The sequence below is a fragment of the Toxorhynchites rutilus genome, chromosome 2 (genome assembly GCF_029784135.1).
Source record: "Toxorhynchites rutilus septentrionalis strain SRP chromosome 2, ASM2978413v1, whole genome shotgun sequence".
Classification (NCBI taxonomy): Eukaryota; Metazoa; Arthropoda; class Insecta; order Diptera; family Culicidae; genus Toxorhynchites; species Toxorhynchites rutilus.
This window is the reverse complement of record NC_073745.1, coordinates 268,290,607-268,304,299: the sequence shown is the minus strand read 5'-3', so window position 1 is coordinate 268,304,299 and position 13,693 is coordinate 268,290,607. Positions and strand designations below refer to the sequence as shown.

General features: G+C 42.1%; 1 protein-coding gene across 2 annotated transcripts in view; it reads right to left on the bottom strand.

Annotated features, from left to right (window-relative positions):
* Nucleotides 1-13,693, bottom strand: part of LOC129765310 (uncharacterized) — a 225,315-nt gene that overhangs the window by 178,752 nt on the left and 32,870 nt on the right. For both annotated transcript variants that reach the window (XM_055765484.1, XM_055765483.1), the window contains exon 8: nucleotides 1,432-1,515. In XM_055765484.1, the coding sequence (XP_055621459.1) occupies nucleotides 1,432-1,515 (84 nt within the window). The remainder of the gene's footprint in view (nucleotides 1-1,431; nucleotides 1,516-13,693) is intronic.

Sequence of the window (13,693 nt, the reverse complement as noted above, 5' to 3'; positions counted from 1 at the left end):
ATCACAAAATTTTTGACCACAGTTGGTTCTCCAGTAGATGTTACATTCTTTAGTTGAAAAAAGCTTTCAAGGATTGTACTCGGAAAAAATGGGACATATAGATTAGTACAGGAAAACCTCTTTTTGTGTGATCCCTTTGCGAGCGATTCCTCATTCGAGCAATTTTATCATTTGTGCGGATAATTTATGCTAATCGAGTTCCGATTTAAAAACAAAATCGCACAAAAAGGGTCACACAAATTGCACAAAAACAGATTTGACAGTATGCGTTTAGCGTTTGAGTAAAAAATGAAGAAATTCGGACTGAAACTAGTATAACTAGTAGTGTAACGTAGGAAGAATTTCATCATAATCTTTCAAGTGGTTATCGAGATCCGTATCTTTGGAGCATCAATTCTCACATTAACATCAAGTCCTTAGAGAAACTTAGGATGAATCGAAAGACTTTTCATCTAATAGCTTTCTTTTTTTGGGCAATCCACCAAACAATGAACAGTATTTATTTTATGTAGTATTTAAATTTATAATCAACTACAACAATGCAAGGCGGAAACAACATCACATTCTTATCTCACAAAAGTTTAGTACGACTTCCTTGCTTCCATATCTACAGACCCGGGTGGTGGTCAACCAGTTGCTTGCGCGGAACGTGTCCGACTAATCAGGTTCAATTATCAGCACAACACTCCGCCATCAAAACGAATAGATCATCAAAATCAACATTAATTACATTCAATAAACGCAACAATTAATCTCCTCCATCATCCTCCGGAGCAACATTGACGCAAATGTGCTAATAAATCACACGTAAACCCTCCCAAAAAAAAAAACAACAACAAAGTCTAAACCAAACATCGTGCCTCGTCCAAACGTACACGCCCCATCATTCCTCCTAAATAGCGGCCCGGCCCCACCCCTACTTGTTGTCCGCCAAAACGTCGAATTAATCGCCATATTTATGAAGCCAAGTACGACCGAACACAATTCCTCCGTAATGGAAACAAATTGGATTGCGTGACCAAGTGCCGATCCAAGTGCTGAAAGCGTTCTTTCTCGGTCTCCTTCTCCCTCTCCCGAATTCCCGCATCAATCGAGGCTTAAATAGACACTGGCCTAAGCAGTGGGAGGGGAAGAATAAGCACACATATGCGGATGGGTTCATTATCATTATTTCACTGGCCGCATCTATCTAGAGATAGAGACTATCATTTCACCTCTCGGAGTTTGGTAGAAAAAAAAAGAACAACTAGAGCACGAGCGGAAGTCATGAAATTTGATAATGCTACCAACAATTAGTTACGAATTAACCAGTTCACATTTCAGGTGTTTTAACCATTCTTATCCTAAAGATGTCAACTGCTGAAATTGGCGTTGAAAAGAATGGTCATTTGGAGCCCCATGGGGATGAAACCATATAGTAAAAGTACTTACCGACGAGCGCCAGGATGACGGTCAACAGTGGCGCCGCTGGGAAACGCACTGGAATGTTGAATTCCAGCATCTGGAGAAGATCCACTGCAATATAAGAGCGGATAGATTTTGGTTAGATCTAAATTGAATATGTTTTGTGGTGATAGCTGAAATTTCTCGATAATTTTCGTGCACAATGCGTCTCCATTTAATAGATGATCGCCTTTGTAAACGATAGAGAAACGTTATACTTTACTATTTCGGATCATTGTTACTTTTTCGTCTGACACAGAATAAGTGTAATACATTGGAAGCATCACGTCTTTATATTAGGTTGAGTAAAAAGTAATCCATTGTTTTTTGGGGAAATTCAAAACTTTATTCAATATGCTTCGGATTGTTCGATGTGGGTAATTTTTTTCTTGTTGTAAAATTTGTTGCCATTCTAAAGGTAGCTTCATATGCCTTTCTCATAGAATTATTGGTCCTTGTTGGCAAAAAAAACTCTAGCAATCGATTTTTACAATCTACTCTTGATCCCGATTTCTAATCACTCAGGATGTTTTGCAATGCGAGAAAAAGATAATAATCGCTTGGTGCCAGGTTCGTACTGTATGGTGAATGCATTAAAACATCCCAATGAAGCTCTCGGAGTTTCCGACGAGTCACTAGAACCATTTGTGGCTTAGCGTTTTGTCGGTGGAACATAACATCTCTTCTGTAGGCCAAATCTGGATGTTTCTGGTCAATCACTAGCGGTCTCCTTGTTAACAGTAAAGATTTGAATTTAGTGTATTGGACTAAAAAAAATCAAAAAAACATTCCAAAAAAATAAAAATGAAAAAAAAATATTTAAATTTAAAAATAAATTGAACGTATTTCGCTGTTACAGTATCGGCTCTATTCTGAGTCTGACATTCGCTCTTCGGTGAGTTTATCGAGAAACAACGTTGTTAATTCTAATTGAATTTGCGGGTCAGATGATCAGCCTTATTCTTGTTTACGACCGTTGCATGGCTTTTATTCAAACGTCTCGATAAATCTAAACATCCATTCCATACCAAACCGATATACTGGTTCGCAGATTTTCGTCAAAAGTGAAAATTTTGTTCTTTACCGCAAAATGGTGACCATTTCTAATTTTTTTTGTCCGAAAAATCATTTTTTTTCCTTTCTTCCAAAAATGGTTTTTTTTCAAAAATTCATAACTTTCGAAGTACTGGACCGATTACGATGATCAATGTATCAAATTAAAGACAATAAACTAGTCTTCTTTGAAAAAATATTATATTTGCAAAAAAATTGATTTTGTTTCCATAATCATTGAATGTATTTGTTTTTTATGGTTTACATAGTCTCAGAACCAAGGGCGCTATATTTTTTTATATTTTTTTCTTGAAAGCTGATGTTTTTTCACATAACATATCCAAAAATCAGAGAGACGTTATTCTTTTTCCTGAGTTATGATTTTTCAAAACTAACCGAGACCATTGAAAACAAAAACAAGAACAAGAACAAAATCCAATTTCTTCGCAAGAATTATATTTTTTTGGAGAAGACTAGTTCATTGCCTTCAACCCTTTGCAGTCGGAAATAATTTCTATTGAAAAAGATCACCTTATCTTGCCACGCTAATAATATTTTGATTATACCGAGTACCGTTACCTTTTATTTATAGAAACTCCGTATACATTCGTGGAAAAGTTCACTAGACATTGGAATTGGTTTAGAAAATATGTAAAATATTATATCGTCGAATGAAATATTTAGAATGATTCCTTCCTGTGGTGGCTGAGATATTAATCATCGAAATCGGTCCAGTACTTCAAAAGTTCTTCTTCTTCTTGAATGGCGTTAACGTTCCCTTGTGGAACTTTTGCCGTCTCAACGTATGCATTAACTAGCGTCATTTATTAATACTTGGTCGAGATTTCTTAAGCCAAATAACACGCCTTGAATGTATTCCGAGGGGCAAACTCTTGAATACGCATGACCACAGTGCAAGTCGAAGGAAATTTCTTTGACGAAAAATCCCCCCGGCCAGAACGGGAATCGAACCCGAACACCCGGCATGATAATGTGAGACGCTAACCACTCGGCCACGGGTGCACTTCAAAAGTTATGAATTTAAAAAAAAGTCATTTTTTGAAAAAAGGGGAAAAAGTTTAATTTTCGGACCACCCTAAAATGGAAATGGTCACCCTTATAGAAATAGAAATAGAAAGGAACATATACGATAAGGAACAAAACCACCGCTTTTCACGGAAATCTGAGAACCACGATATCGGTTTGGCATGGAATGGCTGTATAATTGATTGGTCAACGGTTGCATGTCGTCCACTGACCGATCTCAGTTTCTATTTTGCTACCGTGTTGAACGGCCGTGCAGAATTTTTCGGTTCAGAATGCATTCTCAGAATGTGCACGAATCAGGCATAGTGCAGAGCTGACGCACAACATCAAAGCAGAAGGGGAATATTGATCAGGATATATCGCGTCAGATTTCATATCGTTATGTGGAGAGTGTTCGTGTATGATCGATTTATACTAGGGATTGTTTACCGGTTTTACCGGTAATACCGGGTCATTTTTCATTACCGAACCACCGGTAATTTTACTATTAATAACCGGTAATCTTGGTAATTTTCATTTTTTTTTCACATTACAAAAAATATTTGCCTATTTGCGCATTGTATTCATTGTACAGAACATGTACTAAACGCACCGTGCTAGTTGTTTTGTTTTCATTTGTACTCTACATTTTTTACTTGTTTCACATTGACAACCAAACTGTTTTTCGTTTTCGTGAGTTTCTTTGTGGCTGTGATTGTCGCGTCGCTTGAAAAGTGCTGAAATCTTTGTGTCTTTACGTGTCACGAAGATATTTCGTGACGATACCATCGGGTGAATAGTTCCTGTTACTACATTCAATAGAAGCTGCAGTACTGACGTCATCAGTTCGTCTTGCCGCGTACAGCGCCATCTGTTGAATCGCCGTTGAAGCTTATGCCATAAAGCTCAATACTCGCAACTTGATATCGGTCCACCACTGCCACCTGTCTAACGATGGAGTCAACTTGCTGCCAGTGCTATGCGCCGGTAAGAGGACTAGAGTTCGTCAAATGCAACGGTTTCTGCCAACATTTGACTCATATGAAATGTATTGGTTGGAAGCGTGCAAATCTGGATTTTCTCAACCAAAACGATAATTTGCTATGGTTCGGCAATGACTGCATGAAAATACTCGACTGCGTGAAAACTAACGGTACCGTCCCAGCTGTACAAGACGTGCTAGCGAAAAAGCTCGACGACTCGTTAAAACCTATTTCAACCGAGCTTGGGGAAATTAAAACATCTATTGTCCAAGCTCAACTTCCCAGCTCAGTCGAACCAACAGTCTGGCCCAATATGAAACGCCCTCGCGCTGAATTAAATGTAACGCCTACAAGAAAGCCAACAGCAGCTCTGCGAATAGGGACTAAGTCATCAGCACCCACTGCCAAGACTATCGCAACTGTACCCAAGCCTGCTGATAAGTTCTGGATTTATCTTTCACGGATTGACCCGCAAGTCTCTGAAGAGGACGTAGTCATGTTGGTTCAGGACTGTTTAGTATGCTCAGATACAGTCGTTGCGGAGAAGCTGGTGAAGAAGGAAACCGACCTGACAAAACTTCAATTTGTGCCATTCAAAATTGGAATCAATCCGAACCTGAAGGACACGGCAATGGACCCTTCTACCTGGCCCGCTGGAATATTCTTCAGGGAATTCGAGGATATTCGTCGTGCCTCGTCTGGACCCGACCACTCCAGCCGATGCTCGCACACCTCAGTCTACTCAACTGTCGAACACGGTACCCCAGTGATAAATCTACCACAGGAGGATATTGAGGGCCATCGGACCCTCATTCCAGATAACTCATCACCTCCAGTTGATCCCTTATTCGTCATATACTACCAAAATGTAAGGGGATTACGTACGAAGACCACGGAGCTCCGATTGATGCTCTCGACTTGTGACTACGACGCTCTAGTTCTCACTGAAACCTGGATTCATGCGGACATTTCAGACTGTGAACTATCATCAGAGTATCAGTTCTTTCGCTGCGACCGTAATCGAATTACCAGCCAATTTTCCAGAGGGGGTGGGATACTTATCGCCGTAAAATCCAACTACTCGTGTGCTGTAGTACCGCTTGAGGACTGTGGCCATCTTGAGCAAGTGGCTGTGCGCATTAGTCTGCTGTACAGAACACTATGTATCGCAGCTATCTATTTGCGCCCCCTCTCCAGACCGGCTCTTTACACGTCTCATACCAACGCACTACAGAGGATCATTGATGGATGTTCGAGTAAAGATGTAATCTTGGCACTAGGCGACTACAACCTCCCGTTTTTGAGTTGGGTCTTCGATGGGGACATGAACGGCTATTTACCATCTAACGCATCTACGGAACAGGAACTGGCACTCACTGAACCGATGCCAAGCTTGGGATTAACTCAAGTGAATTCGCTCCCAAACTCGAACGACAGACTTCTCGATTTGGCGTTCACAAGTGAACCGGACATTGCGAACCTTCTAGAGCCTACGGTCCCGTTATTGGCAGCCGATGAACATCATAAGCCCTTTGTTTCAAACATGGACGCCCTCTACAGTCCGGCCAGCTTCTCTGACACTGCGTCTCTTCCACCTGAATTGAATTTCAGGTTGTGTAACTTTGACTCGTTGAATAATATACTGTCCTCTATTGATTGGCTTCAACACCTAGACGGAGGCACGGTTGAAGTTATAGCTGAACGTTTCTACGACAAATTGTACGAAATTCTTTACGCGCAAATTCTACTCCAACGACGTGTAGTAAAGCCAATTCCGACGCAACCGACGCAATGTGGTGCATCCACTCATATCGGAGTTCCAGCATGCTTTCGTCCAGCATCGGTCCACAACAACGAATCTACTTTGCTACACAAATACACTGTTTCGTGAAGTCGAAGCCCGTCGGCAGGTCGACTCCATCTACGCCGATTTTTCAAAAGCATTCGACACCGTGCCGCACATGTACGCATGTAAAAAAATCAGCGGTATGGGATTTCCAAGCTGGTTGGTTGATTGGATCTTTTCCTACTTGACCGGGCGCCAATCCTTCGTGTCGATCAGCTCAGCACACTCAGCAGTCTTCTCAATTACTTCAGGAGTTCCGCAAGGAAGCGTGCTCGGGCCAATGCTACTTGTTCTGTTCGTCAACGATTTGTGCCCCCGTATTTCATCATACAAAAAAAAGTTCGCTGATGACCTGAAAATGTATCGAGTAGTCAGGACAACGCTCGACTGCCTCGTACGCCAAAAAGACATTGACGAAATGTTATTGTGGTGCAACGTAAACGGCATGAGAGTAAACGTGGAAAAATGCAAGGTGATTTCATTCACCCGTAGGATCGCCGCCGTTAAACATCAGTACCACATTGGGTCTGTGCCACTGGAGCGTGTTTACACAATGTGCGATCTTGGAGTTACTATTGACTCCAAGTTGAGATTCAACGAACACGTTGCGCTTATCACGGCTAAAGCTTCTACGGTACTTGCATTCATACGACGCTCTACCTGGCAGTTCACCGACATCTACGCCCAAAAAACTTTGTTTTGCGCTTTAGTCCGAAGCATCCTGGAATACGCTGCACCTGTGTGGGAACCTTACCACACATCGCTGATCATGAGAATCGAACGTATCCGGAAGTGTTTTATTCGATTTGCCTTGCGGGATCTCCCTTGGAACGACCCTTCTAACCTGCCTGATTATTCCGCTCGCTGCAAGTTGATCGGTATGGAAACTCCCCCAACTCTTAGAAAATGTTCCTATTCACGTCCCTTCACGGCAGTTAAGATTCACACAGCTCATTTTTATACCTGTACACCGGTCCGGTTACGGCTTCAACAATCCATTGAACTCATGCCTACGAGCATTCAATGAAATCAGTGCACATTTTGATTTTATGACTAGCAAACCTGCTTTTAAAAATAGTATTGAGAATATTAGATAGAGTAGTCTGTGCGAGTTTTATCGAAGACGAAACAACAATAAATAAACAATAAATGCTGATATTACAGATTTTGACGAAACCAGTAAATGCGTCATCAAGCCCGAATCCTGTTCCACAATCCAGAAAGTACGTAAAACAGTTGAGCTCTCAAGAAAATCTTCGGTAAAAATGGACAAAGTTCTTCAGGAGCATGTTAACGCGGATAATGGAAAGGATATTTTTTGCTTCTTGATTGGAAAACCAGATGGGACAGTCTTGTGGTAATGTTGCGCCGATTCTACGACCTCAAAACTTCAGTTCTTCTGACAGCGAAAAAAATAAATGGTTGATGCCCTCGAATCAGTTCTGGTCGCTGTTGAACTGCTAAAGGGTGTGTCACATCAAATTGCATCACGGAAAAAACGCTGTAGAAATTCGCCCAGTAGACCGATCCTTTTGAAAATTTTAGACAGTAAAATAAAAACTATTAAACAACTTTTGGCATTTTCTTTCTATTCATACTTCGAGCCCAAGCCCGTATGCTCGCACCTTCCTCTTTACCCCGTCCATAAGGTTCTGTACAACGTCAGGTTGTAGTTTTTTTTGAACAGAAATCCATTTTCTCTTGAAGTCCGCCTCCGATTTGACAACTTTTGGGTTCTTCCGGAGGGACTGCTTCAAAATCGCCCAATATTTCTCTATTGGGCGAAGCTCTGGCGCGTTGGGCGGGTTCATTTCCTTTGGCACGAAGGTGACCCCGTTGGCTTCGTACCACTCCAACACGTCCTTTGAATAGTGACACGAAGCGAGATCCGGCCAGAAGATGGTCGGGCCCTCGTGCTGCTTCAATAGTGGTAGTAAGCGCTTCTGTAGGCACTCCTTAAGGTAAACCTGCCCGTTTACCGTGCCGGTCATCACGAAGGGGGCGCTCTGCTTTCCGCAAGAGCAGATCGCTTGCCACACCATGTACTTTTTTGCAAACTTGGATAGTTTCTGTATGCGAATCTCCTCCGGAACGCTGAATTCGTCCTCTGCGGAGAAGAACAACAGGCCCTGCAGCTGACGAAAGTCCGCTTTGACGTAGGTTTCGTCGTCCATTACCAGGCAATGCGGCTTCGTCAGCATTTCGGTGTACAGCTTCTGGGCTCGCGTCTTCCCCACCATGTTTTGCCTTTCGTCGCGGTTAGGAGCCTTCTAACCTTGTATGTACGCAGGCCCTCCCGCTGCTTGGTCCGCTGGACGAATGAACTTGACAAATTCAGCTTATTGGCGACATCCCGGACCGAACTTCTGGGATCACGTCTAAACTGCTTAAGCGCGTAGCTTGTGATCTTTTTCACTGACGGAGCATCCATTTTTGCCGTTCTTCACCTTCCGGTCGATGGTTAGGTTCTCGAAGTATCGTTTTAGTACTCTGCTGACCGTGGATTGGTCGATTCCCAGCATCTTAACGATGTCCCGATGTGACAACTCCGGATTCTCGAAATGAGTGCACAGGATTAATTCACGACGCTCTTTTTCGTTCGACGACATTTTTCCAAATTTACGAAAAATTGACAGTGAAGCATGGCCAACGTGATCTATACACTCTTATCTGATTATATGCGAAAGCTGAAGATATAATTCCTAAAAATTAAAATTCTACAGCGTTTTTTCCGTGATGCAATTTGATGTGACACACCCTTTATGCCGGAAGAACTAAACCCGTTACGAAGCTGAAGTCGGATTGCAATTTATGCTAGAACAGCTATCGGATCGAACATCATAAATTTCGAAGCAGTTGCATGAAGTCCTGATTGAAAGGATTACAGAAAGACGTTTCGTATATACAGAAGTTCCTTCCAACTTGAACTATGGTCACGCGTATTCCAGGATTTGCCACTTAAAATACATACAAGGCGTGTTGCTTGACTTGACATAGAACGTCCTAATCAAAATTTGCGCAAGCAGCTTCCTTACAGAATTATAGAATTCGAACATTGCTTCCGGGTTGAAAGTGACGTCAAAGTGCAGCGCATTCCAAGTAGGATGTGAAGAAAGTTTTTTCCAGCGCTGAAAGCTGTGTTCTTCGGTGGAAAACCAAAGGCGAAAATTTGTTCCGCAGCATCGCCGCCACCATCACTACACAAACGATTCGGTTCGGGTTTTCTGTTAGCGGTGTTGCATAACATAATTGGTGTATTATTTCTATGGGAAATTATGTTTTTGAGAACGTTGGAGAAGTAATTTTGCTGAGAGATACTAAAAAACTACTTGGTTATTCAAAAAGATCAGGTTATTACTTTGCGAATCATTCGCGTCATTCGCCCAGTGCAAGCGTTCGTTCATCGGTTATCAATTCTGTCGGTGCTGCCAAATATTTGAACTAAAGGGTTTCCCTATTAAATTTTCGGCAATAATTTCGTAGCCCTACGTTGAAAATGTAGTCGTCCCTTTGACACCACCCCTCCAGTTTTTTAATTAGGCGTGGTACACAAATTACGTAACGTAACACAAAATCCGATTCGTGTTCTCGCATGAATAATACACAAGCTGGCCATATGTCGAAATTTGTGTTCTTATTGCCAATGCACGTCATGCATTTCCTTTTCTAGTCACATACACACACTGCAGCCACAAGCGATCCTCTATTTGTACCACCACCATCATCATTAATAACGCATAAAATCGAAAATGTTTATGCGTGATTCAATCATACACAAACACTATCCAGCTAACAGTATGAAAGTGGAGGCAGTAGCCCTATTTTTTTATCGATCCGGCGCTTTCGCTCGGTCGCTAGCCGGATGACTGATGAGTCTTGAGTGAAGCGATTCTATTTTGTTCCGTCAGCACCTCACCTCAACGTACTATAAATCAATGTAGCGTGTGATACAAAAATACAAAAGCACTCTCTATCAGACGGCATCAAAATCGATGCAATATCTCAACCAAACAATATTCCATCACTGTATGCGTTGAATCGATAGCACGAGAGCAAATCCTCTCCCCGTCGGTTGACGCGCGGTTGTCCGGTGGAAACGTGTCTCTGGACGCTTGAACTTGCAAGTCTGAGAAGAACTGATGAACTCATTTCTTTTGTTTGGTAAATGTAAGTATGAAACACGTTGTGACAGAAGTGAAGCATAAACACATGCGATGTGTTTTCGTTCAGGTTTGACAGTAAAATTAAAATAATTTTATGCAATTTTGGTTGAATCAATTTCGTTTCGATGACTTCGATTTCGAATATGCATTACTCTCTGGTTGAGCTTGCGGTTCGCACCTGGCAACAAGCATCCCATTTTCCTGTCTACGGCGAATGGTTTTGTTTGCAAAAAAATAATCTCAAAAAAGGATGTAAAATTTGACTATCCCAGTTTTTTTAGTGCGCGTTTCCATAAGAGCAAAATAAGAGAATTATTCCCAAACCGACAACATGTATCAAACAAATATGGTGCACATTTGACCTAAATCGAAATATGTTGAACGAAACCTTCAATTTCAAAACAAAAATAATCGATTTCCGAATTTTCTCTATTCCTCTTAAATGGAAGAAGCAGTTTGTGTTGAACAACAAACCGATGCTCGTTAGTCATTCATTCGTCGCGAAACGTATCAACACAATCAATCCACCAGACTGAGTATCGAAAAAGTGTAGTATCAAAAAAACACACTTCAATCTACTGATTTGACGTGGGTTGACATCAAGCTGGGGTTTAACTATCGGCAAGTATTGTCCATTTTGCGACCCACTTGGGTTGCTGCCTTGTATCTCACCTCTATTGTTCCGTATTCTTTGATGAACCATATCTTCCGATCATATTACGACAAAAAGCCCATTAGTGATTCACCTTCACGGTTTACGGTTTATTTTTAACATTATTATCAATCTTTCCACGTCAACTTCGACCCTCGCTCCCTATCCCCCTTGCAACAGGGAACAATATCGGATTGTTGTTGTTTTGTTGCTTTAGTAATTCCGTCACCCATATTGCGAACCTATGGCCACATAAACATCGAGATCCACCGGAAAAAAAATCATGCCTCCTCCACTACCCTCACCGTTCCAATGACCGTCACATATCAAAAACCACATATCATTGCTTTCGAGGATTGCTGCCCACCTTTGCGCAAGGACACGAAGGATAAACGAGAGAGGAAGAAGAATATGAGACATTCCTCTCGTTCAAAACAATCTCGGCCACCAATACTGGCGGTGTGCTGTCGGTATCCATAGCAGTGTTGACTAAACCGTTGTTTTTCGTCCTCATTACATCCGCCACTCGGCAACAATTTCCGCCCACGATCATCGGCCCGGCGCGCTAGAATGTCGCATCGCATGTCACACACCAAAGGGCATTCGGAGAATCGCCGCGGTTCGTCTGTTGCCATCCTACCTCCCCCCGGTGGCCACCAGTAACCATGTGCGTGTTATGAACGGAACGGAATGTATGTGTGTTGTCATTTATTAGATGTGTATTCCGATAATAAGCGTAACAAGAGTCCGCCGCTGACTAAAATGGATAAGGTGAGCTGGGAAAGGTGGGCGTATATTGGGTTGCCCATATGGAATCCCATTCAATCGTGTCTTTTTTTTCTGTGCCTGGCATCTTTTCACACTCACTTTGGCAGGCGATAATGATGTGACAATATCGGACAGCGGACACGAATAGGTTATGTACAGAAATGCAATTTCGATATAATGTGGTATCGATCGGAGACAAGGAGGATAGGTTGACGGTTTTGCGCGAAATTTTTTTTTTCAACTCAGCCTGCAAAATATTGAATGATTCCGTCTGCGGCACCCGTAGGGGTAGGGTTCATCGGATTAAGCCATCAATTGCCGTTTCGTACACTTCCAGGTACTAATCAACGGTTCCAAACGTTCCGCCGAACAATGGTCGCCTCCCAACGGTGACGACCGATACTTTGGATCCACGAACACGCCACGCCACCTGTCGGCAACCTACCTAATGAACACATTCATGTCCAATGGCTATAATGTTTCGCTTTCAATTCACTTTGGCCACATTTTGATGGTAATGTATTGATTCGAATCCTTTTATCTTTGCGTGCGGGAGCGACTCCTCTTGGGCGTGCGAAACGCCTAGGCAATGGGGAGAGGGGGCGACAACCAGTGAGTGATATGTGCGTCCGGCGCGTGTTTGTGTGTGGTCTTGATAGACAAACTTTCATTTCCTGTGGATGTTACCCAGAGCCGTAACATCAATCTCGCATGTGAGGAAACCTTTTGTGCACTGAATGTGTTCTGTCTTTCACCCCAAAAAAGAAGGAAAAATATGTTTTTGATCCTCTGAACGAAGCAGTTTTTCTGCTATTTTTAGTAACTTAGATCCCATTTACACAATGTGAATAGCTGACCCGACAGTCAAGCCGATACAGAAAAGAAGACACGAATCCCGCAGTTTTTACATGACACTCAACATACCAACATACACTCAACAACCGTAGCAGAAAGTTATACGGTTCAGGTGTAGTCAGTCTAATGTCCGAGAGATCTCTTTAAAGTTCCAATCACTAAGAATCTGTAATCACTGCTCATTTTATATCAGCGCCCCTAGTGGACGGCTCTGTAGTGTTTTGAAGGCCGTTTGTATTCAGAGTGCTCCTTCAATTATTTCAGTAGTAAAAATTTCGTTACGATTGTTTCTGTTTTTTAGTTTAAATGCGTGAAAAAATGACTTAGTGCAAAAATCGCTAAATCGTTAGAAATGAGTAAATCTACCATGAAGTACGTCCTCAAACGCTCTCGTGAACAAAAACCTGGCGTTGGCATGTCTTAATGTACGCGTCGTAATGAGACTTACGACCGACCGAGAGGATCTGCTCTCGGCTTATCGATCCAACACACACAGTGATGCAATATTGTTTGGTTGAGATATCGCATCGATTTTCGTGCCGTCTAGAGGAGAGTGCTTTTGTATTTTTGCATCACACGCACGCATTGATGTCATTGATGTTGTTTTCATGCGATGCCAATGGTAGATTGAAGTGACTAAGAAATGCGGAATAATGGTGCCGATGGAACAAACTATAATCGCCTCACTCACAATTCATGAGTCATCCAGCTAGCGACCGTACGTGCAAGACATTTCCTTTCTTTTCCTTTCCTTTCCTTTCCTTTCCTTTCCTTTCCTTTCCTTTCCTTTCCTTTCCTTTCCTTTCCTTTCCTTTCCTTTTCCTTTCCTTTCCTTTCCTTTCCTTTCCTTTCCTTTCCTTTCCTTTTCCTTTCCTTTCCTTTCCTTCTTTCCTTTCCTTTCCTT